The following is a 22,466-nucleotide window of genomic DNA, read 5'->3' on the forward strand; positions in this document are numbered from 1 at the left end:
CCCCTACACTACAAAACCCACTGCCCCGAAGAGCCCCCTACGCTACAGACCCCGCTGCCCTGCAGAGCCCCACACACTACAGACCCCTCTGTCCCGCAGAACCTCACACGCTACAGACCCCGCTGCCCCGCAGAGCCCCGCACGCTGCAGACCCCGCTGCCTCAGACCTGTGCCACTGTGGCCTGTGGCCAGTGCACCTGATCCCTGGGCCTGAGACGCAGCTGCCTGTTGATGGCATGGCCTGTCCGCTGCTTACAGAGACACGAAGCCCACCACGGTTATGCCGTCCTTGCCCTGCCATTCTGTTAGCGTGAGTATGTCACCAGCTGTGTCCCGGATAGAAGTGTGTCTCGTCTTTAGTGGGCTTTTTCCTTATTAAGCTCTATTTCTTGAAGTCTGCTTGACTAATATTAATCTAGCTATGCCCGCTTTCCGTTGGTTAATACTTGTGTGGTATTCCTGTTCTTAAAATGTCTTAAATGTGACGCTGTTTACAACATAAAGCTAGGTTTTTAAAAAATGAGAAACTTTTTTAGCTAACACTTTACCTTACGCATTCCACGATTTGCCATGGAGGATCTGAGTTGGTTCCTTTTTTTTTTTCTCTTTTTGTCTGTTTTTTTCCTATGCTTGCTTCCTTCCTGTTGTTGAGTGAATTAGTAAGTTTTCTTTAATCTCTTTCTTCCCTGTTTGCAAGGTATAAGCTCTACTTTTCTTCTACTAGGGGTTACAAAATGTTTAAACTATTTACATTTTTAAAAGTCCAAAGTTACTGTAAGTCTGTGCCCCTCCGCGTACAGCACCTCCACCCCAGCCCTCAGCAGACACCAGTGTCCCCTCCCGTGCGCGTTCTCCCTGCGTCTCGTTCGTTCCTCTGGATTCCGCGTCTTTCTCCCTTGGCTGCTCATCTCCCGAGTTCTTCTCCCTCCGGACTCCGGGTCCTCCTCCCCGTGCCGCTCCTCTCCCGAGTTGTTCTTCCTCTGGACTCCGGGTCTTTCTCTTTGCTCTGCCCCTCTCCCCAGTTCTCCCTCTGGACTCCACGTCTTTCTTCCCCGTCTGCCCCACTCCTCAGTTCCTTCCCCACTCCCGCCTCCCACGCTGTCTTTCACCGCGCGCTGCTCCTCTCCTGAGTTCTTTCGCCTCCGGACTCCGGGTCTTTCTCCCCATGCTTGCGGCCTCCTTTCATTTCATCCTGACCGGAGCAAGGATCTCTCTCGGTCTTTGCGCAGAATCCACCTTTCTTCTCGGTGGCTCCGGGGGCCTGCGGTGCACACTGCACCGTGTAGGCATATTTCTTTTGTTTCGGGTTCTTTTGCTTCCTGAATCTGAGGATCTGTTGGTCACCGTGGGAAATCCTCGGTCCCTGTTTCTTAACACTTCCTTTCTGCCCCTTCCTCTGGGGCTCCGGTCTTCCTCCTTCCTCTTAGTCCTGTCTCCACTCCGCATGGGTAACTTCCTCAAGTGACTTTTTTAAGGACATTAATCGGTCCTCAGCTGAGGCTGGTTCAGCCGTCCACTGAGATGTTAGTTTTGGTCAAAGTGTTTTTATTTTTGGAAGTTGTGTCCGGTTAACTTCAGCACCCTTCCGTCTGTACCCTGGCGTGCCCCCTTTTTTATCTTTCATGATTTTAGACATATATATTTCCGCTACCCCGTCCATCCCTCCACTGCGTTTTTAGGGCCTGGTTGTGTCCTTTGTTGCAGCTCCACCTGCCGAAGTGTTTGCTGTGAGCACTGCCCTTCCTCTTCCTCGCCAGGCACATCTTGGGGGGCCAGCGTCTGTGCCCTGGGGTGAAGCCTTGTCCTGGGAAGAATCCCTTTCGCACCACCGGGTGCCCATGCTGCTGGGACTCCACAGTCACCTTCAGTTACCTTTATCCTGCGGGTTTCCTGCCACACTGCTGGTCATCTGGAAGGCAGCTGTGACCTTCTGCCTGTGACTCTGCTCAAGGCTTTTCCCCGTTGTCTCCTACAGGCACTGCTGCCTCCCAAGTACATTCGCAGACCCGGGGCGCCCACTTCCCTTTGCCCCGTCTGTCCTCTCTTGTCAGGGGGTGGGTGACTGCTGTGCACCCAGCAGCCAGCAGCTCTCTGGACAGGCTTAACTGGGTACCAAGAACTCAGTGCCTGCGATGCATAAATAACTCAGGGGTTAACTTTCAAATAATCTGTTAATAACACAGAATTAGATTTCACAAAGTGGCGAGCAGATGATAAACAGGTTTTCAGATAGGGTATGTGAGAATCTTTTTCTGCAGTATTGAAGTCAAATAGATGTCTGACCTCACAAAGGTCCGCAGTGTTAGATTGAGGAATCAGTGAAATAGGTGTGAGGAAGCGTCCAGAAGCGCCGGGGGAGCCCTCCTGCCGCGCTGGCCCTCACCCCGTCCTTCCCGCAGGTGAGCATCTGCCTGGAGTGCAACAGCAGCAAACTGCGGGGCCTCAAGCGCAAGTGGATCCGCTGCTCCGCCCAGGCCACCGTCCTGCACCTCAAGAAGTTCATCGCCAAAAAGCTCAACCTGTCGTCCTTCAACGAGGTGAGCGCCGATCCCTGAGTAGAAACTGTCACGAGTCCTCTCTTGCTTGTGAAAGTGACACTTGTAAGATTCTTTGGGTTGTTACATTTTGTTTTTAACAACTTTGGAGATTTTAACTAGAAAAAAAATCAGTTTGTTTTGCCTGTCCACCAGGAAGTGGGATAGGAGACGGGGACGTTCGGGGTCACTGTGAGTGGAAACGGGAACTGGGGCGAGTTGATGACATTGTTTTAAAGTAGGTAAAGGTTTTCCTCGCAGCAAGAAACTGTTTTGGTTGGTGGGGTGTGTGTGTGTGTGTGTGTGTGTGTGTGTGTGTGTGTGAGGCAGTCTCACTCTGTCATCACACTGCAGTGTAGTGGTGTGATCTCGGCTCACTGCAACCTCTGCCTCCCGAGTTCAAGTGATTCTCCTGCCTCAGCCTCCCACGTAGCTGGGATTACAGATGTGCCCCGCCATGCCAGCTAATTTTTGTATTTTTAGTAGAGATGGGGTTTCACCATGTTGGCCAGGCTGATCTCGAGCTCCTGACCTCATAATCCACCCGCCTCAGCCTCCCAAAGTGCTGGGATTACAGGCATGAGCCACCGCGCCAGGCTGAGAAATTCTGTTCTTTAAGTCCATAAGGAGAGACATGGTCCAGGCTGTGGTAAGTAAGGAGTTGGAGTGCTGGCGTGAGGCGGCCTTGGTGGCCAGTGCACTGTGAACATACCAGCGCATGTCCCTGTGAGCCCCCAAGGCAGTGACACAGCCAAGATGCAGGCGCCAGCAGGGTCCAGCTCTGTATGGAGAGAAGGCATTGGTGGCTCTGGGCAGGAGCGTGGGTCCAGCTCTGCACAGAGAGAAGGCACTGACAGCTGTGGGCGGGAGTGTGAATCTGAGGGGTCATTTTTGAAAATCATTCAGGCTGTGCAGAAACGGACGCAGGAGAGGCCAGCGCCAGGAGTCACAGGCGAGGACTGTGGGGGGGTGGTCAGGGTGGAGAAGCAAACACACTGGAGATGCTCTCTGGAGCTGCAGTGGGCTCAGCAGTGGCTCCAAAGATAAGCCGTGTCCTCACCCCCGGAGCCTGCAAATCGGACCTTATTTGGAAAAGGATCTTTGTAGATATAGTTAAGTGAAGGATTCTGAGATTAAATAATCCTGGAATATCTTGAGTGGAGCCTAAATCCCATGACAACAAGTGAGGCAGAGAAAGACTCCAGGAATAGAGGACAGGAGGCCCTGGTGAGGACAGAATGGAGGCTGGAGTGGAGGCTGGAACAGAGGACAGAGTGGAGGACAGTGAAGGCTGCAGCGGAGGACGGAGTGGAGGCTGGAGCAGAGGATGGAGCAGCGGACAGAGTGGAGGCTGCAGCGGAGGACGGAGTGGAGGCTGCAGCGGAGGACGGAGTGGAGGCTGCAGCGGAGGACGGAGTGGAGGCTGGAGCAGAGGACAGAGTGGAGGACAGTGGAGGCTGGAGCAGAGGATGGAGCAGAGGACAGTGGAGGCTGCAGTGGAGGATGGAGTGGAGGCTGGAGCAGAGGCTGGAGCGGAGGACAGAGTGGAGGCTGGAGCAAGGCAGCCTCAAGGTGAGCCAGGTAGCGCCTGGGCCACCAGCAGCTGGAAGCCAGGGCAGGCTCCCCTCCTGTGGTTCGAAGGCATCCCCCAGATTCTTATGTTGGAAGCTCCATCGCCGGTGGGCGGTGTTGGAAGTTGGGGCCTTGGGGAGGTGCCCAGGCCCTGAGGACCTGCCCCATGCACAGATTAATGCTGCTGTGGAAAGGGCTGGCCGGCGGCGTGGGTTCTCTCTCTTGCAGCAGAGGCCCTCACAGGTGGCAATGTGGTGACCTTGAGTGCCCCAGCTTCCGGAACTGTCCCGAAATGAGTTTCTGTTCTTCATAAATCACCCAGTGTGTGGCGTTGTGTGGCAGCAGCACAGAGTGGACTGTGCTTCTCCCGGGAGCCTGTAGAGGGAGCGGCTCATGGGCTCCGGGGCTGAGTACGTTTCTGCTGGTTGAAGCCACCACCGTCCTTGTGGTAATTTCCATGGTAGCCCCAGGAGACTAATTCAGAGAAAGCCGCAAAAAGTTGCTGATGCATTTGGGTGGCGATGCAGAGAAAAGGAAGGGGTCCGGAATGCCCGCAGGGCTGGGGCTGCTCGGCAGGGGGATGGCGTCTCAGGACAGGTTGGGTGGGCTGTTCTGGTGACACGGAGCAGAGGCTGGGAGTGTCAGGGCCTCCATGAACTCGTCAGGGGCCAGTGCCAGCCTTGAGTGCCCCACAGGTTGGCCAGGGATACGGACAGCAGACACGGGGTGGGGGAGACTTGGTGGGCATGGGCTGCCCGGAGCCTGGGCAGAAACCTAGTCAGGACGTGGTGGGGAACGGGGAGGAGGGAGTGGAGAAAGGCTTTTGGCTAAGTTTCTGTTGTTCTGTTTGCTTTTCTGTGTAGTAAAACAGAAAAGATGGATGGTAGCTGGGGACGGAGCAGGCCAAGGAAGTCCCTGGATGTTCACATGAGGTGGAGTGGGAAGCTGCAGGGCGGTGGGGAAGAGGTGGCCATTTCCCTGCGCAGGGCTGGTTCCTCCGAGGGAAGAGTGTGAGGTTTTCGCTGTCGCTGTGGTGACTGTGCCTCTCAGAGCCCGCCAACCCAGCCACTCAGGCAGATGGGGTGCTTCAGTCTAACCGAGGGAGGAATCTGAAGAAGCGTGACACCGTCGGAAACGCAAGTAAAACCACGGGGCACTGCGCGCACCCCGTAGAACGGCCATAATCCCAAGCACTGGCAACCCGTCCGTGAACGCCAGGAGCATAGGTTCATTCCTGCGGGAGGCAGCACGTGCAGCCCCTGCGGAGGACAGCTTGGCAGCTGCTGACAAAAGAAAACGCACTCTTCACAAACCACCCAGCAGCCATGCCCTCTGCTGTTTACCCACATGAAATCTACCCACACCAAAACTGGCACGTGGCAGTTTATAGCAGCTTTCTTCATAATTGCCAAAACTCAGAAGCAACTAAGATGCCCTTCAGTAGATGAGTGGGAAAATAAACTGTGGTGCATCCATGCCGGAATATTACCCAGCACTGAAAAGAAATGAGCAGTCGGTTGGGAGGCCGAGGCGGGTGGATCACGAGGTCAAGAGATCGAGACCATCCTGGTCAACAAGGTGAAACCCCGTCTCTACTAAAAATACAAAAAATTAGCTGGGCGTGGTGGCGCGTGCCTGTAATCCCAGCTACTCGGGAGGCTGAGGCAGGAGAATTGCCTGAACCCAGGGGGCGGAGGTTGCGGTGAGCCGAGATCGCGCCATTGCACTCCAGCCTGGGTAACGAGAGCGAAACTCCGTCTCAAAAAAAAAAAAACAGAAATGAGCGGTCAGAATAGACTGTGGTGCGTCCATAGCGGAATATTACCCAGCACTGAAAAGGAACGAGCAGTCGGGCCAGGAGCAGGCACGGGCAGGAAGTGAAGTGCCTGTAGCTAAGTCAGGAAGCCCCTCTGGAAAGGCTGCAGGCTGTGCGGCTCCAGCTCCCCATCCTGGCGCGCTGCAGAGTCAGGGCTGCAGAGGCTTCAGGGGCTTGGGGAGGGCGGTGGGAGCAAGTGGCTCAGCGCTCCTGGGCGCCGATGCTGTTCTGTGTGTGTGTCCACCTGTGGCTGTGCCACCAAGGCGACCTGGCGTCCGCTCTGGACTCAGTGGAGGTGACTGATGTGCCACCATGCAGGGGGTTGGTGGGGAGGCTATGGGGGGCAAGGGAGATGGGAACTCTGTGCCTTCCTCTCAATTTTGCTGTGAAGCCTAAATTGTTCTTTAAAAAGTCTATTTAATTTTTTTTTAAAGACGGGAGCCTAGTGCCTTTTTCCACTGTGGTGAGAGGGAGGGACAGCTTGGCCCCCAGGAAGGATCTGCGGGGACAGGGTGCCCCTGGAGGCTGCAGCCATGGAGGGGCGGGTGTGGCCCGGCCTGGGTGGAGTGGAGGGAAGCGAGTTCATGCTGAGGGCCTGGCCTCTCAGGCGCCTGTGCCGCCTGGGGAACCAGCGTGCCTGATTCTGGAGCTGTAGGGCTGCTCATGGGGCTGGCAGCTCACCTGCAAACCACCTCTTCACGTTTCTCAGTATGGCAAGTGTGGTGGATGGGGTGTGACAGGGCCTGGGTGTCAGGGAAGAAGGCAGCTTGGGGAGGACACCAGGCAGCCACAGGCCAGGCGGGGGGTGGAGGGACGGAGCCCAGGACTGCAGGGAGCCTGTGCCTGCACCCCTGCAGAAAGGGGATCATCCCCTAACAGGCACAGGCACGCCCTGTCCTAACCTGTGAATAGATGACCCATGCCCAATCTCTAGGCACGGCCTCGCATGATGGGGAGGGGCTGTGATTTCACACCGGCATCAAGGTGGCCGTGTCAGTGTGGCTTGAGCACCTCCTGTTCCTAATCAAACCTCCTTCTCCCCCAGCTGGACATTTTATGCAACGAGGAGATCCTGGGCAAGGACCACACGCTCAAGTTCGTGGTTGTCACGAGGTGGAGATTCAAGGTGAGGTGGCGTGAGACGCGTGCTGTGATTTTCAGGGTCCGCTCTGAATGGCGGTGACTTTGCTGGGCATCTCTTATCTAAGAGCTTAAAAGTGATGACTCGGGGCCAAACGCGGTGGCTCACGCCTGTAATCCCAGCACTTTGGGAGACCGGGGCGGGCAGATCACTTGAGGTCAGTAGTTCGAGGCCAGCCTAACCAACATAGAGAAACCTCATATCTAAAAATACAAAATTAGCCAGGCGTGGTGGTGGGTGCCTGTAATCCCAGCTACTCAGGAGGCTGAGGCAGGAGAATCACTTGAACCCGGGAGGCGGAGGTTACAGCTAGCCGAGATTGCGCCACTGCACTCCAGCCTGGGCAACAAGAGTGAAACTCCGACTCAAAAAAGGAAAGAAAAGTGATGACTCAGCGGCAGCCAGTTCTGGTCTTTCTGAAATCATCAACCCCAGACAATCCCAGAGCCAGCCTGGAAAGCAGGAGCCGAGCTCCAGTGGGCACAGGGCCCTGCTGGGACACTGTTGCCGTCATGAGCGCCACGAGCAGAGGGTCCCCTGGGCACCTCTGAAGCAGGAAACTGGTGGCAGAACCCTCCCACCTCCAGCTGGTGCTGCTGCCCAGGGGCAGGGGCTCGAGGGAGAAGGGGGCAGGGGAGCAGCAGCCAGGGCGGCGACAGGTACAGGTGGCCAGCGTGCACAGCGGTCCCTGGGTCACCTGGGCTGGGGCAGAGGGCACGTGTCTTCCCAGCCCATCTCCCCCAGCTCAGCGTTGCTCAGGGCCGAAGGGTCTCTGGTGTAGCCTCGCGCGTGGACTGTGTCTCCCGGGACGTGTTTCCTCGGCGCCCCCTCCCGATGAAGTAGGTCCGTCTCCGTGCGTCCACCCCGGGTAATCGGGCGCTCTGCGTTCTTGTGTCTTCCAGAAGGCGCCGCTCCTGCTGCACTACAGACCCAAGATGGACTTGCTGTGAGTGGCACCGCGCGGCGGCCACAGACTGGGCCCGGTACCCCGGGTGCTCCCGGTCGCCGCGCTTAAGAACGTTGCTTCTGGGTGTCGTGTGGACCAGACTTCTGAATAGAGAATATTTATAACTTTTGTATGAGAGAGAACACACTCGACCAGACACTACCAGCACCACGTTTACAGAGGATGGAAACACTTCACAGTCTCCCCCGGGCGACAGTGACGCCTGCAGGCAGCCCGGGTCCGAGTCACCTTCTGACACGAGCTCCTCGGCTTTCCAGGTCTCGAAAATCTGAATTAACTTCAGTTTAGTTTATGAATTAGGTTTCATGATAAGCCTCAAAATAGTTGGACTTTTATTGAATCCTTCCTAAGTTATTGAAAAAAATGTCTTTTCATGGTGAATGATATTTATGTTGCCTTCAGCTTCTTGAAGATTTAGAAGTTATATAAAAATTTAATTTAAAAGCAAAGCAGAAGAGGTTTCCATTAACATTGTGACTTAACTATCGTATTTAATTTTCCACTTTGTGAAACACGCCAGCAGCTCCCTGACTGCTTCCCCTCTGACTGTGCAGCGGTCGGCACTGGGACTCACTCGGGACGGACGCTCGCCTGGGGCCGACACCCCCGGGCCTGGCAGCGGGGCCCCAGACTCCGAGTTGCGATGTGACACGCCCAGCAGGTAGACCAGAGGCCGTGTGGCCAGCGCAGCGCTGCTCTGCAGAGCAGTTCTTCTCAACATTACTCGTATTAAAAGTGGCACAAATTGTTGGGTGCCGCCATTTGATTTCCTACGTTTTCTTTCCCCGCTTTGATTTTGCTGAAGGGAGAGGCAGTGGTGGTTGCGGTCAGAGCTCTCCAGGAAGGCCCAGATGGAGCGCCTGGCGGCCCTGGGGAGGATTTGCTGGTGGTGGCTGTAGGCTCATGCCCAGATGCACTCACTGAGCCCTTTGTCCAAGGCCTCCCCTTCCCCTCTGCTGGTGGGAGGAGCTTGTGTGTGGCCTGTTACTGGAAGGGCGTTTTTCCGAGCTGAGGGCTGTGAGGGACTGAGGGCCGTGAGGGACAGTGAGGGGCCGTGAGGGACCGTGAGCAGCTGAAGGGTTTGGAGGGAGGGCGGCCCCCACTCTGCAGAATCTGCATTTCAGCCGCAGTCGGTTTGCACCGTTAGCCCCTCTCCTACCAGATGGTCGTGTTTTTGTCACATTAGAGAATAAACTGCCGGCGCACACGTTTTTTTCCTTTGAAACAGTAACTTGGAAGTGTGGAAAGGCCAGGAGGAAAAGGGCTGTTTTCTGGAGCGGTTGGGGTGTGATCCGGGCTATTCCTGTTTATTTCCTGTGGAGCTGAATCCCTCCTCCCTCCACTCCCTGAGGGCCCAGGTGCTCCCTGGCCATCACTCAGGCTCTCCGAGCAGCCGTCCATCCACCTTGGAGATGTTTTCCTTGAATTTTGCTGTTTTCTTCCACTTCCTTTAGGTAAAAAGCAGCTCAACAGACCTCATCGTAGGGATGAGGAAACACACATATTAATTCCATCCGAGCGATTGTCAGTGTAAGGCCTTTTAGACATAAAAGCAAGTTCTTTGTTAGGAATTGGTCAAAATTCACCTCTTTCTTTAAGGCCATCACCTCCCAGGACGGTTTGAGTTACTGGTACCTAAGCTTGCTATTCGTCCAAATCATTTTCTAGAGTCACTGCATAAGGGTCTATGAGTAGCTGTGTATGAATAAATACTACCTGTCTACCTCAGAATCCACATACTGCTGAAGCATTCCGTGCAACCGTGTGTGATCACAGTGCTGTTCTCAGTGTGACACTCGAACTGAGGCGTTTTCCTGTGTGGCGGAACAAGGAAGGATAAACAGTTACAAGCCTCCAGATTCAAATCAAATCAAATCACAGTTCAGATGGCACTGAGTATTGTTGTAATACTCTCATAATATATATTTGTAACTTTGTAGCTATCTTTGGAGTCATTTGACTTTGCTATGGTGCTAAGCTGATCCATTTAAATACACAGAGCCGGGTGAGCGGAGCCCGCGTCGATGTCTCCAGCGGGTGGTGACCCTGCTTTTGTAACCGCGTTAACCTGATGAAACCTCAGCAGCAGAGGCCCCTGTTTTTCTAGGAATTCATCGTGCAGACGGCCTTCACTACAGGACTTGGCGCTGGGGCCTCTGCCTCTCGTCTGACCTTGCAGCCTTGGTCACGGGAGGCTGGAGCGCGACGGCCCCGCCGTCTGTGGAGCCTCTAGGCGGCCGCCTTTCCTTTCTGTCAGCTCTCATTTCACAGAAAAAGGCTGAATTTCATTTTTCCCGCATGACAGCCAGGATCGGTTAATGGTTGGATTCTGTTGTGTTTTTTTTTTAACAGATGGAGTTACTGTGAAGAAGTTTTCACAACTATTTACGCTGGTAAAACAAATGCTGTTAGATCACCTTACGCGTCGTTTCCAACAGCGGTGGGGCTAATCACCCAGAATACGGTCTCACCCGTGCAGTTTTCATGGAAATAGAAAATTCAAATAGAATATATAATATTGAATTTAAGATTTGGGGGGTTAAAAAAGAAAACTTAACTTTATAAAATTATTTATTCTATTTTAAACCTTCTATCATATTTTCCCATCCAGTCGTTTGGTTTCCGTGGTCCAGCTTTATTCACAGGCATATAAAATGAAATTGTGAGATGTTTTGCAAGCTTCTTTTTACTTTGAGTAGCTTTTAATTTGTATGTTTTTGTTTTATGTGGATGAAGCTTTTGTGCAATAGTTTCCAACACGCATTTATTAGACATCTGTTTAAATTGTAATGTAGCATTTATTCTGCTAAACTGAAAGGGAATGTAGGTGGAATTCCAAAATGTGGACATTCAGCTGTTTTGTTCTTCCTTCTTCATGGGTCGTTATTGTGAGGATGCTGTTATTGGGGTTGTGTGTGAGTGCCTGCCAGCCAGCGATGCCTCGGGCCGCGCTGTGGGGCCACCTGGGTCCTGGTGCCTTGGCCCCCAACATGCTTGTGGCCAGGCTGCCCTGGGGCGGGGCCGCGGGGCCTCAGACCGTGAGAGCGGAGCTGCCTGCACCCTGGGCTTTGCAGCCTTGCTTTCTCTGAGCGGCAGCGGGACGCGTTCACAGCAATTCAAAGGGTGGCGTCGGCTTGGACGTTCTGGGTACGAGCCAGCCTGTTCCCACGTTGTACGTGAATGTTTCATGTGCTCTCAAAACATGGAAAATAAGTTTAGTGCACATAGCTAAGTCACAAAACACGCAGTTTCTCTGTTTCCTCAGGAAGTCATTACTGCACCACCACGTAACGTGACCTTAACATGAGCAATGTATTTCTCTGCCTTGACGTTTAAATAAACTAAATAAATTGAGATAAGTAGATTAGAAAATCATTCAAATTATACCATAGTCTGTACAAATATTATGTCCCCTGCCAGGCAGGGGACAGGGTGCAGGCAACGGCCACAAGGCCAGGGCCCCGCAGGAACGCTCTGAGGCCTCCCTCGCCCACCAGGTGTCCTTCGCACTCAACGGTGCACCTGAGGAACAAACTGCAGCTTGAGCGTCCCCTAAGACGTGCCTGTCCCCCGTGTGAACGTCCACTCCCGTGGTTTCATTGGCTGTCAGACGCACTTTCCCAGGTGAAAGCGAGGTGGGGTTAGGGGATGGCGGTGCAGCCACCCAGCCTCTACCAGCGGCGTGCGGCAGACAAAGGCAGTGAGGTGTGGAGGTGATCACGCAGACTGACGTTTTGACTGTTTAATTTGAAAGTTTACATTTTTTATGCTTTGTGTTGGTGTGTAATTTTTGTACGCGGTGGCTAGTTTTTGTCTAAAATCTTTTTTGGAATATTGCTTAAATGTTTTCATTTTATGAGAGTGAAGCTTGTATTCAGTGTTTTGCCAATTAATATTATATGCTTGTAATAAAAGCAAAAGAGAAACTTAAGTGCAAGTCCTCCTGGCTGGAAATGTGTTACGTGAAACATTCGTGCGAGCATGAGAGAGACGACTTGCTCATCGGACGAGCAGTCCCGTGGGTACCGGACAGACCACTCAGGCGGCCTGGCCACACATGCGTGCATGCCACATGTGTGTGTGCCCAGACCACGTGCCTGCACACAGCACACGTGTTCACACAGAAAGCACACGTGAGCCCACGGCTCCCTCCCTCACCCCAGCCCTCCCCACTCCCAGGTTAACCACCGTCTCGATTTGCACCAGGCGGCATTTGTAAATTTTCGCCCTGGATGCAACCCTCATTTAAATTGGTCTGGCATTTGCTACCAGAGTTTGGGCCAGAAACTAAAGCTCAGTTTGTCTCCTTGCAGAAAGAGAGGTTGCTGCAGTTTGGAGCTGGTCATGCCAAGGAAAATATAGCTAAAAAAGAACCTACTGATTCCCACAGATGTGTCAACTCGAGAGATCAGTGTGCCCTCTCCCTAGACAATTTGCCACCCCTCCCCAAAAAAAGCACTGTGACCAAAACTTTAGTTTTTAAAGATTAATATACAGCAATTTTGAAACTCTGAGAAAACTAGAATTGGAAGGAAAGGAGAATATGGCCAAAATTATGTTCTCACAACCTTAAGATCAGCAATCTTTAAAAGTAAGTTTAGTCTTAAGACTTACATAGGCTGGGTGAGGTGGCTCACACCTGTAATCCCAGCACTTTGGGAGGCCGAGGCAGGCAGATGACCTGAGGTCAGGAGTTCAAGACCAGCCTGGGTAACATGGGGAAACCCTGTCTCTACTAAAAGTAAAATTAGCCAGGCGTGGTGGTGGGCACCTGTAATCCCAACTACTCGGGAGGCTGAGGCAGGAGAATCGCTTGAACTTGGGAGATGGAGGTTGCAGTGAGCCAAGATTGTGCCACTGCACTCCTGCCTGGGTGACAGAGCAAGACTCCATCTTAATTAAAAAAAAAAAAAAAAAAAAAAAAAGACTTAACTGACTCAAAGTGTATTTTACTTATTTTCGGCAAGTCCATCTTAGAAATGTCAAGGTATTGGCTGAAACCCCAAGCAGACACTAATGTCAGCATCAACGGGAGGGAGCGGACACAAGACCTCAAAACTGGATCCACCCATGCTGGGGACTGGGCCACGAAGCCACGGCAGCCGTGGGCGCCTGGGGTCTGAGAGCTTCAAGCTCCACCTGAGCGTGCTGGGTGGAGGGCCCTGCACCAGGACCCCAGAAAAAGGCAGCTCTGGAAGCCAGTTCCCGCGGGTTCTGTAGCAGGCTGCAGGGACCTGGACGCTCTCAGCAGAGCCAGGCCTCAGCCTCTGCTCACTGGTGGTTTTGTTTCTCCCATGCAGTTCTGTGTGCATAAGGCAAAAGTCCCATGTTAGTCATTCATGTGTGTTATTACACCCGTGACTGGGTGAAGGCCGAACAGTATCCCCTGAAATGCAGTGGAGGGACAGAAAAACAGACATTGGCTGTGACGAGACCCGCGCCGTCTGTGTTCAGGAAGGCAGGGCCTTCTGCGACTAGAGGCCCCTGAGGCCCGCCAAATCCACCCGATGCAGATGTCTGTGTGGCTTCTGGTTTTTAAGGATAAAACTGCCGCGAGGGGCACTAAGTCCCTCCTGAGGGGCTGTGGCAGGCTGGCCTGCATTGGTGGGGAGGCCTTTGTCCTGATGGCGCTCTGCAGAAGCTGCACTGAACGTCCCCGTTAATAGAATTATATTGCTGACTTCTGCTGACATAGAGATGCCACTGTGCTTACATAAATTGCAGAGTCCTAAATACATAAATAAGCAAAGCGTCCTTTCTCTGACCCACGTCACTCCTCTGTCAAGGAAAGTACACAAAGCACATTTGTTTTGTTTTTGGTGACTTCTGCTCCAATTGTGAGGGAGGAGAGGCTCCCCTGGGCCCGCCCCGTCCACCCCAGAGCATCTGCCCACACCACTTCCCGGGGAGGCTGTGGCCTGCTGTAGGGATGACACTCCTGTCGCAGTTGGGCAATTATTTGACCGGTACATTTATCCTATGTTTTTTTCTTTTTTTGGTAGACATAGTTTCGCTGTGTCGCTCAGGCTGGAGTCCGGTGGTGCGATCTCAGCTCACTGCAACTTCTGCCTCCTGGGTTCAAGCGATTCTCCTGCCTCAGCCTCCCACGTAGCTGGGATTACAGGTGCCCACCACCACACCTGGCTAATTTTTGTATTTTTAGTCGAGGCAGGCATTTCACCATGTTGGCCAAACTGATCTCAAATTCCTGGCCTCAAGCGATCTGCCTGCCTTGGCCTTCCAAAGTGCTGGGATTACAGGTGTGAGCCACCGTGCCCAGCCTATTCCTATGTTTTTGGTGTACCATGAAAGGTTGCATTTTTTTTTTTTTTTTTTTTTTGCAGGGTGGGGACAGGGTCTCACTCTGTCACCCAGGGTGGAGGGCAGTGGTACAATCTCTGCTCACTCTAACCTTTGCCTCCCAGGTTCAAGCAATTCTCGAGTAGCTGGGATTACAGATGCTTGCTACCATACCCAGCTAATTTTTGTATTTTTAGTAGAGACAGGGTTTCACCATATTGGTCAGGCTGGTTTCGACCTCCTGACCTCTAGTGATCCACCCACCTTGGCCTCTCAAAGTACTGGGATTAGAGGCGTGAGCCACTGCGCCTGGCCTTTTTTTCCCCTTTTAATGTTGGCTTGCTTTCTGTTAGATCAGCTCCAGAAGCAGTTTATCCTTTGTCACTTAAATAATCTCATCAGAATTTAATGGGGATTGCAATGAATTTTTTACTTTGTGAGACAGCTGACATCCTACACCCATGATGTGGCATGTTTGCCAGTGCACCCTCTTTTAGGGTCTTCCTCAGGCAGTCCTTACACACTTCTTGTCCAGTTTGTTTTTAATGTTCTTTTGTAGGGAGGTGGAGGGTGGCATGGACTGAACTCTGCTCATCCTCAGGGTTCTTCAGGGGATTTTCTTGCATTTCCACGCAGATGATTGTATCATCAACAAACTACTAAACCCTGTCTCCAATACTCATCTCCTTCCGTCTTTTTGGTTCCCTTGCCCTGCTGGGGTGTCTAGGGAAACACTGATAGCACAGCCAGCAGGACTGTGGGGAATACTTTAAATAACTTAAGCATGATTGTTGTAGGGTTTTGAAATTTGTTCTTCTGTTACAGCTTATTAAAAGGAATATGCATCAATTTTTAAAAACATTTTAATGTCTTTAATTTTTCTTCTGAGACAGTCTTGCACTGTTGCCCAAGCTGGAGTGCAAAAGCGTGATCTCAGCTCACTGCAACCTCCGCCTCCCGAGTTCAAGCGATTCTCCTGCCTCAGTCTCCCGAGTAGCTGGGATTATAGGCGCACACCACCATGCCCGGCTAATTTTTTGTACTTTTAGTAGAGATGGCATTTCACTATGTTGGCCAGGATGGCCTCGAACTCCTGACCTCATGCTCTGCCTGCCTCAGCCTCCCAAAGTGCTGGGATTACAGGCGTGAGCCACCCCACCTGGCCTAAATTAAAATGTTTAATTAACTTTTTTGTTTCAGTTTGAAGTTTTAACACATGCATAGTCATGTGACCACCACCACAGTCCACACACAGAATGGTTCCATCCCCCAAATCTCCTAGCGCTATGCCCTTACCACAGTGCCTTCCCCAACCCTTCCTTCACCTCTTCCCACCCCCGTGTGCCAAATGTGTCAAAATCTCCCCGTTGTCATTGCAGAGTAGTATTTCATTCATAGATACACCAGTTTACCAGTTCACCCAATGAAAGACATTTGAATTTCAGCTTCTGATGCTTATGAATGAAGCATCAATAAACATTTACGTACGGTTTTTATGTGGACATAAGTTTTTCTTTCTCTAAATACCCAAGAGTGGGATTGCTGGGTGATGGGGTTGTGTACGTTGAACTTTCTAGGAAACCGCCAGGCAGTCTTCCATTTCCAGCAGGTCCACACCTGGGGCATGGGGCACCGCCAGCATTCTCCCGTGCTGTGGCTGTGGTGCAGGGGCCCGTGGCCTGCGTGGGGGCTGATTCTGCATCTCCTAGTGGCTGGTGGTGTCAACCTTCTCCTGTGCCCGCTGGCCCTCCTTGTGTCGTCCCTGGGGCATGTCTGGTCGGGTCTTTTCTGCTTTTTAGTTGGACTGTTGAGTTTTCTCTGTGTATTCTGGATACAGGTCCTTAGCTGAACAGGCGACGTGTGAATATTTTCTCCCCATCTTTGGCTGATCTTTTCATTCTTTTCACACTGTCTTTGGTAGATCCAACATTTTTAGGCCAGGCGCAGTGGCTCGTGCCTGTAATCTCAACTACTTTGGAGGCCAAGGTGGGAGGATCACTTAAGGCCAGGAATTTGAGACCAGCCCGGGAAACACAGCGAGACCCAGACTCTGAAAAAAAATCTAAAATTAGTCAAACGTGGTGGCATGTACCTCTAGTCCCAGCCGCTCAGGAGGCTGAGGCAGGAGAATTGCTTGAGCCCAGGAGGTTGGGGCTGTAAGTGAGCTATGACCACACCACTGCACTGCAGCCTGGACAATAGATCGTGACCCTGTCTCCAAAAAAAAAGTTTTTTAATTTTCATAAAAAGTCCTATCTATCAAGTTTTTCTATTATGGATTCTTCTATGGATTATGCCTTTGCTATCATGTCTAAGAACTCTACCAAATGCTGGGTACAAAGATATTTTTCTGTTTTCTCCCAGACATTTTATAGTTCTATGCTTTACATTTATTTATTTATTTAGAGACGGAGTCTCAGTCTTGCCTGAGCTGGAGTGCCATGGCGAGATCTCAGTTCACTGCAACCTCCACTTCCTACGTTCAAGCGATTCTCCTGCCTCAGTCTCCTGAGTAGCTGGGATTATTACAGGCACACACCACCATGCCCAGCTAATTTTTGTATTTTTTAGTAAAGATGGGGGTATCATCATGTTGGCCGGGCTGGTCTCAAACTCCTGACCTCAGATGATCCACTCACCTCAGCCTCCCAAAGTGCTGGGATTACAGGTGTGAGCCACCACACCCAGCCTTACTTTTGGTATTTTTAGTAGAATGGAGTTTAACCATATCGGCCAGGCTGGTCTCAAACTCCTGACCTCATGATCTGCCCGCCTCAGCCTCCCAAAGTGCTAGGATTACAGCCATGAGCCAGGGCACCCAGCCTTGTGTCTTACATGTACGTATGATTCATTCTGAGTCAGTCTGTATATATGTGAGGTCAGGTCAAGGTTCCATCTTTTCCTTAGGAACGACCAGCTGTCCCACTGCTATTTGTTGAACAGACAATTCCTTCTCCACAGGGTTGCTTTTGTTTGCACTGCTGTCAAAGCTCAAATGACCGTATTCGTGTGGGTCTGTTTCTAGACTCTCTGATCATTGATCCATTTGTCTGTTCCTTGCCAATACCACAGTCTTGATTTTTGTGGCTTTAAAGTGGGTGTTAAAACTGTGCAATGTGATTAATCTTTTTTGTTCTTTTTAAAATACTATCTCCTCTATCCTTTTTGCTGTTTTAGCTAGCTCCTTTTCCATTCCGTATAAATTTTAAAATCAGCTTATCTAAATCTAAAGAAGTCCTACTGCAATGTTTTGGACTTTTGTTAATGGAACAGATCGCTCTGGGGGAGACTGGCATCTTGACGACTTTGTCTTCCAGCCCATGAGTGCACCGTGTGCTGTCTCTCCACAAAGGTAAGTCTTCTTTGATTTTTTTGATTGGCATTTTGTAGTTTTTGAGCATCCAGATCCTGTTTTGTCTTGTTAGATTTATGCCTCTCTCAGGAGCTATTGTGGTTTTTTGTTGTTGTTGTTGTTAGAACAACTCAAAATAAAATTCCTGTTTATTGTTGGACAACATTGTTTCACACATACATCAAACAGGCCAAAAAAAAAAAAAAAGAGCAACTTCATAGACAAAAAAGGAAACCTCTTAATCTTTGGCCTTTTAACCATCTCATACAAACCAACTGCTTATAGTGCAGCTAAGTACACACACAGCAAAGGTACTGGGATGCTCGGAATACGATTGTTTTTCTGTTGTCGTTTTCGCTTTTTTTTTACAAGGTTTTTTTTCTCCTTTGAGATTATAATGAACATGGTCACACCACAAGTAAAGTCAGAAGTAGGACAGAGAACGCTCCGAAGGCTGGTTTGTTCATCCGAGATCATTAAAAATGGCTGACCCTAACAATATGTACAAAAATATAAAATGTAAATAAAAAATACAAACAAATTTCCTTTTTAAAGTACTTTTAAGAAAAAAAAGCAGGGCCTTGGAAGTTTTGGTTCTTTTTTCCTCCCCTGTTGCAAATTCTCATGGTTGGGGTTGGGTAGTGGAGAGCGCGTCGTGTCATCTGTGGGTGGCACTGCCCGCGGTGGGCGGGCGGGCCGGCCTCTCTACTCGAAGGTGACCACGTTTAGATTCTGAGACGGGAAGTGGAGGGTGAATAGGTCACGGCGGCCTTTTTTTTGTTGTTTTCTTTTAGTTTCCTTTTTTGCTGTCTAATCATCCTCGTCGGTCTTCAGCTTCTTGGTATCAGCATCATCATCCTCATCATCTTCAGCTGCCCGCTTGCCCGTAGCAGACTCAGCTTCCTCCTCTTCATCTCCATCCTCCTCCTCACCATCACCTTCTTCCTCCTCCTCTTCCTCCCCACCTTCTTCCTCTTCCTCATCTACCTCATTGTCAGCCTCCTGCTCCCCATTTTCCTCATTCGCATTCCCGTTAGCAGGGGCGTCTCTTCCATTTCCCACCTCTACCACAACGTCCTTCTTCTCCTTCAAGTCCTTGGTGGTGATTTCGGAGCTGGTGTCTACCGCTGCGTCTGACATGGTGGGGCACGCTGGTGATCCGATGCGGGGGATTAAAAAGAGCGAGAGTTCAAGGACTCTGGCGATAAAGCTGCTGGAGTCCGCGACGGCGAAGGAGGATGCGCGCGGCGGAGCAAGGAGTCGGACGAGGAACGATGCAAAGATGGCTTTTCAGAGCAGCCAGTTGCTATTGTGTTTTTAATTTCAGTTTCCAATGTTTTATTGCTTGTCTATAGTAATATATATATATATATATTTTGAGATAGAGTTTCACTCTTTGTTGCCCAGGCTGGATTGCAATGGTGCAATCTCGGCTCAACCTCTGCCTCTCGGGTTCAAACAATTCTCCTGCCTCAGCCTCCCGAATAGCTGGGATTACAGGTATGCGCCACCATGCCCAGCTAATTTTGTATTTTTAGTAGAGACAGGGTTTCTCCATGTTGGTCAGGCTGGTCTCCAACTCCCAACCTCAGGTGATCTGCCCGCCTCGTCCTCCCAAACCGCTGGAAATAAGATTAATTTTTATGTGTTACCAGTGAACATGCTCACTTATGGGCTCTATGAGGGTCTTTGTGGCAGTCATTGCTGTTGTTTCAGATGAGTGTTGTCTATACAGGCAATAATGTAGTCTGTGAATAAGGAAGTTTTATATTTCACCTGTAATCCCAGCACTTTGGGAGGCTGAAGTGGGAAGATCACCTAAACCCAGGAGTTCAAGGCCAGCCTGGGCAACATAGTGAGACCCCCCATCTCGACTAAAAATACAAAATTAGCTGGGCATGGTGGCTCATGCCTGTAATCCCAGCTCCTAGGGAGGCTGAGGCAGGAGAATCACTTGAACCCGGGAGGCAGAGGTTGTGATGAGCCAAGATCGCAACACTGCACTCCAGCCTAAGTGACAGAGCAAGACTCCATCTCAAAAAAAAAAAATAAAATTAGCCAAGCATGGTGGCATGCGCCTATAATCCCAGCTACTCCTGAGGCTGAGGCACATTCTCTCTGGAAGGAGGTTTCCAGGTGTGGCTCACCACTCCATTTTTTCTCTGCTACCTAAAAGGAGGTCCCTAGGTGAGGCTCACTCACAGCTCAGGAAGTTCAGGTCACCTCTTTGAGGGCAGAGTCTCTGCATACACTGTTTGGCTGGATGTGTATGCCTGCAGTCCCACCTACTTGGGAGACTGAGGTGGGACACTCACTTGAGCCTAGGAGGTCCAGGCTGCAATAAGCCAGTTGTGCGCCACTGCACTCCAGCCTGAATAACAGAGTAATCTCCTGTCTCAAAGAAAAAATATTTGGACACCATCTACATGGGAAATTGTCTTTTCTCTCCCATCTATTTATTCAGTTGTTTTTTGAAATGGGATACTGCGGCTAGGCACGGTGGCTCACGCCTGTAATCCCAGCACTTTGGGAGGCTGAGGTGGGCGGATCATGAGGTCAAGAGATCAAGACCATCCTGGCCAACATGGTGAAACCCCATCTCTACTAAAAAAAATACAAAAATTAGCTGGGCATGGTGGCGCACGCCTGTAGTCCCAGCTACTCGGGAGGCTGAGGCAGGAGAATTGCTTGAACCCGGGAGGTGGGGGTTGCAGTGAGCTAAGATCACACCACTGCACTACAGCCTGGCGCCTGGTGACGGAGCAAGACTCTGTCTCAAAAAAAAAAAAAAAAAAAAAAAGGTATACTGCCATCTGTATTTCCCAGGTTGGCCTCAAACTCCTGGGCTCAAATGATCCTCCCACGTCAGCCTCCAAGCAGCTGGAACTACAGGTGCCACTTTGCCTGGCTCATTCAGTCACTTATTATATGTGGGAAGTAGAAAAGTTCCTCTTTAAAGTTTCCTTTCTTGTCAAAGAATAAATCGTGGTAATTGTGCTACTCTTTGTTAAGCCCTATCCAGTGTAGCTGTTAGACACGCCATGCTTACAGGCACGTAGTATTCTATGTCCCTGTACTTTAACCAAGATATCTGTGCTGGACGTGCTCACAGGTATGACCCAGTTCTCCATTGCTTTTACCTCTTTAGAATAAAGTTTTCAGTTGTTAGCCAATCAGGTTTTAAGATTGTGAGGTCTGGCTCCAGCCAACTGAGATCAGACAGTAAAGATGCATAAGGGATAAATAAGTCTGTTTTCCTTTGTTCGCTGTACTCTCACGGCACAATGGCTAGTGAGGGTACCCTTCCTGCAGTCCAGGAAGTAAAAACTGCGTTACTCAAAGATCCTTTGTCTCAATGCTCATTTTTCTTTGCAGCACCCAGCATGTTTCCAACATTCTATCAGTATAGACTAACGGATGTTTCTTCAGCACTGTGCATTATAACCTGATGCTCCTTTATTCTGCCGTTCGTTATTCCAGCGTCGGCCACTGGGACCCCTTGCCGCTGTGTTCCTTTGGCCCACCGTTGTGGGTTTGTGTTGTTTTTTGAGATGGAGTCTCGCTCTGTCCCTAGGCTGGAGTGCAGTGGCGCAACCTCAGCTCACTGCAACCTCCATCTCCCTGGTTCAAGCAATTCCCCTGCCTCAGTCTCCTGAGTAGCTGGTATTACAAGCCCACACCACCAGGCCAAGCTAATTTTTTTGTAACTTTAGTAGAGATAGGGTTTCATCATGTTGACCAGACTGGTCTCAAACTCGTGATCTCAGGCAATCTGTCCGCCTCAGCCTCCCAAAATGCTGAGATTACAGGCCTGAGCCACCAGGGGGGCCTGTGTTGTTGTTTTTTATCATTCCAAGGCTTCTGGTGGATACTCTCTACCCCAGTTCTAGGTGAATTTCTCCTGCTTCGTTGAGTTTCCGTAGGGATTGGAGGAGGGAAGACTCGAACTCCGAGTCCTTTCATCTTATCACTTCCCTAAACAATTACTTTTTGTTGAAGACGCCATATGCTGGAATTCAAAGCCATCTCTTTGAACACCTGTGTGAAATAATCGTGTTAAACTGTTATTCTCCTCTAATGGCTCCAACCAAGCACCCATGGGGGCCGTTATTCCTCTCCTACAACTGCAAGGCAGCGCCTCATCAAGTGTGTTCCCGAGGCAAGCGGCAGGGACCCCCTGCTTTCCTCAGCGGACAAGCGGCCCCTGACCCTGGTGGGCGAGTTTTCTCTGCACAGCCCCCTGTCCCTGCCGCCCACTGAGCCAGCCAGCAGGAAGGTGGAAAGGCCGTTCTGGCGCTAAGCTTCCGGCACAGCCCGGGAGAGCACGCGCGTCCGGGGGAGCGTGGCTACGCTCGAGGGTCTTCGTACTGAGTCAGATGAAAGCCCGTCAGTCCCCCGGCTCACGGGGAGGAAGGCGAGGCTGAGGGCGGGCAGGAGAGGGCTGGGGTCTCCCCCCACCTCCACTGCCAACGCCCTGCAGACCCCCAGGCCACAGCCTTTCCTGGGACTCCCCAAGGTCTGGGAGGGGCGGCGAGCCCAGTTTACGCCGGTTTCGAAGTAGCGAGTCCGCCCCGTCGTGGAGGGTCTCGCTCCCGGGGTCGTGTGGGGGCCGCGGAAAGGCCCCCGACGGCAGGAGCGGGCTCCAGGCTGAGACTCGGCCTCGGCGGCGCCCCTTCCCGCCCGGCGCGGCGCACCCCGGGATCCACGGACAAACGAGGCCGCCCAGCGTCGCCCGGAGCGCCGGGCCGCCCTGGGGCTTCGGGTGGGGCCTGGTTCCTACGGCC

The 22,466-nt window shown here is 51.4% G+C and overlaps 2 protein-coding genes across 2 annotated transcripts in view; one reads left to right on the top strand and one right to left on the bottom strand.

Moving 5' to 3' along the window:
• The window catches only part of PCGF3 (polycomb group ring finger 3), a 46,966-nt gene extending 35,005 nt beyond the window's left edge, over positions 1-11,961 (top strand). Inside the window, exons 8-10 of the mRNA XM_064365124.1 lie at positions 2,400-2,537; positions 6,968-7,048; positions 7,966-11,961. Coding sequence (XP_064221194.1) covers positions 2,400-2,537; positions 6,968-7,048; positions 7,966-8,013 — 267 coding nt within the window. The 3' untranslated portion in view covers positions 8,014-11,961. The remainder of the gene's footprint in view (positions 1-2,399; positions 2,538-6,967; positions 7,049-7,965) is intronic.
• Positions 11,962-17,813: 5,852 nt separating this feature from the next.
• LOC105731864 (prothymosin alpha-like) lies at positions 17,814-18,986 on the bottom strand. The gene has a single exon (XM_012473787.3). It carries the CDS (start codon positions 18,820-18,822, stop codon positions 18,493-18,495), a length of 330 nt encoding a protein of 109 aa, XP_012329210.2. The 5' UTR covers positions 18,823-18,986; the 3' UTR covers positions 17,814-18,492.
• Positions 18,987-22,466: the final 3,480 nt, after the last annotated feature.

Source organism: Aotus nancymaae, unplaced genomic scaffold (genome assembly GCF_030222135.1).
Source record: "Aotus nancymaae isolate 86718 unplaced genomic scaffold, 86718_ANA_hifiasm-v0.15.2.pri h1tg000006l, whole genome shotgun sequence".
NCBI classification, from domain to species: domain Eukaryota; kingdom Metazoa; phylum Chordata; class Mammalia; order Primates; family Aotidae; genus Aotus; species Aotus nancymaae.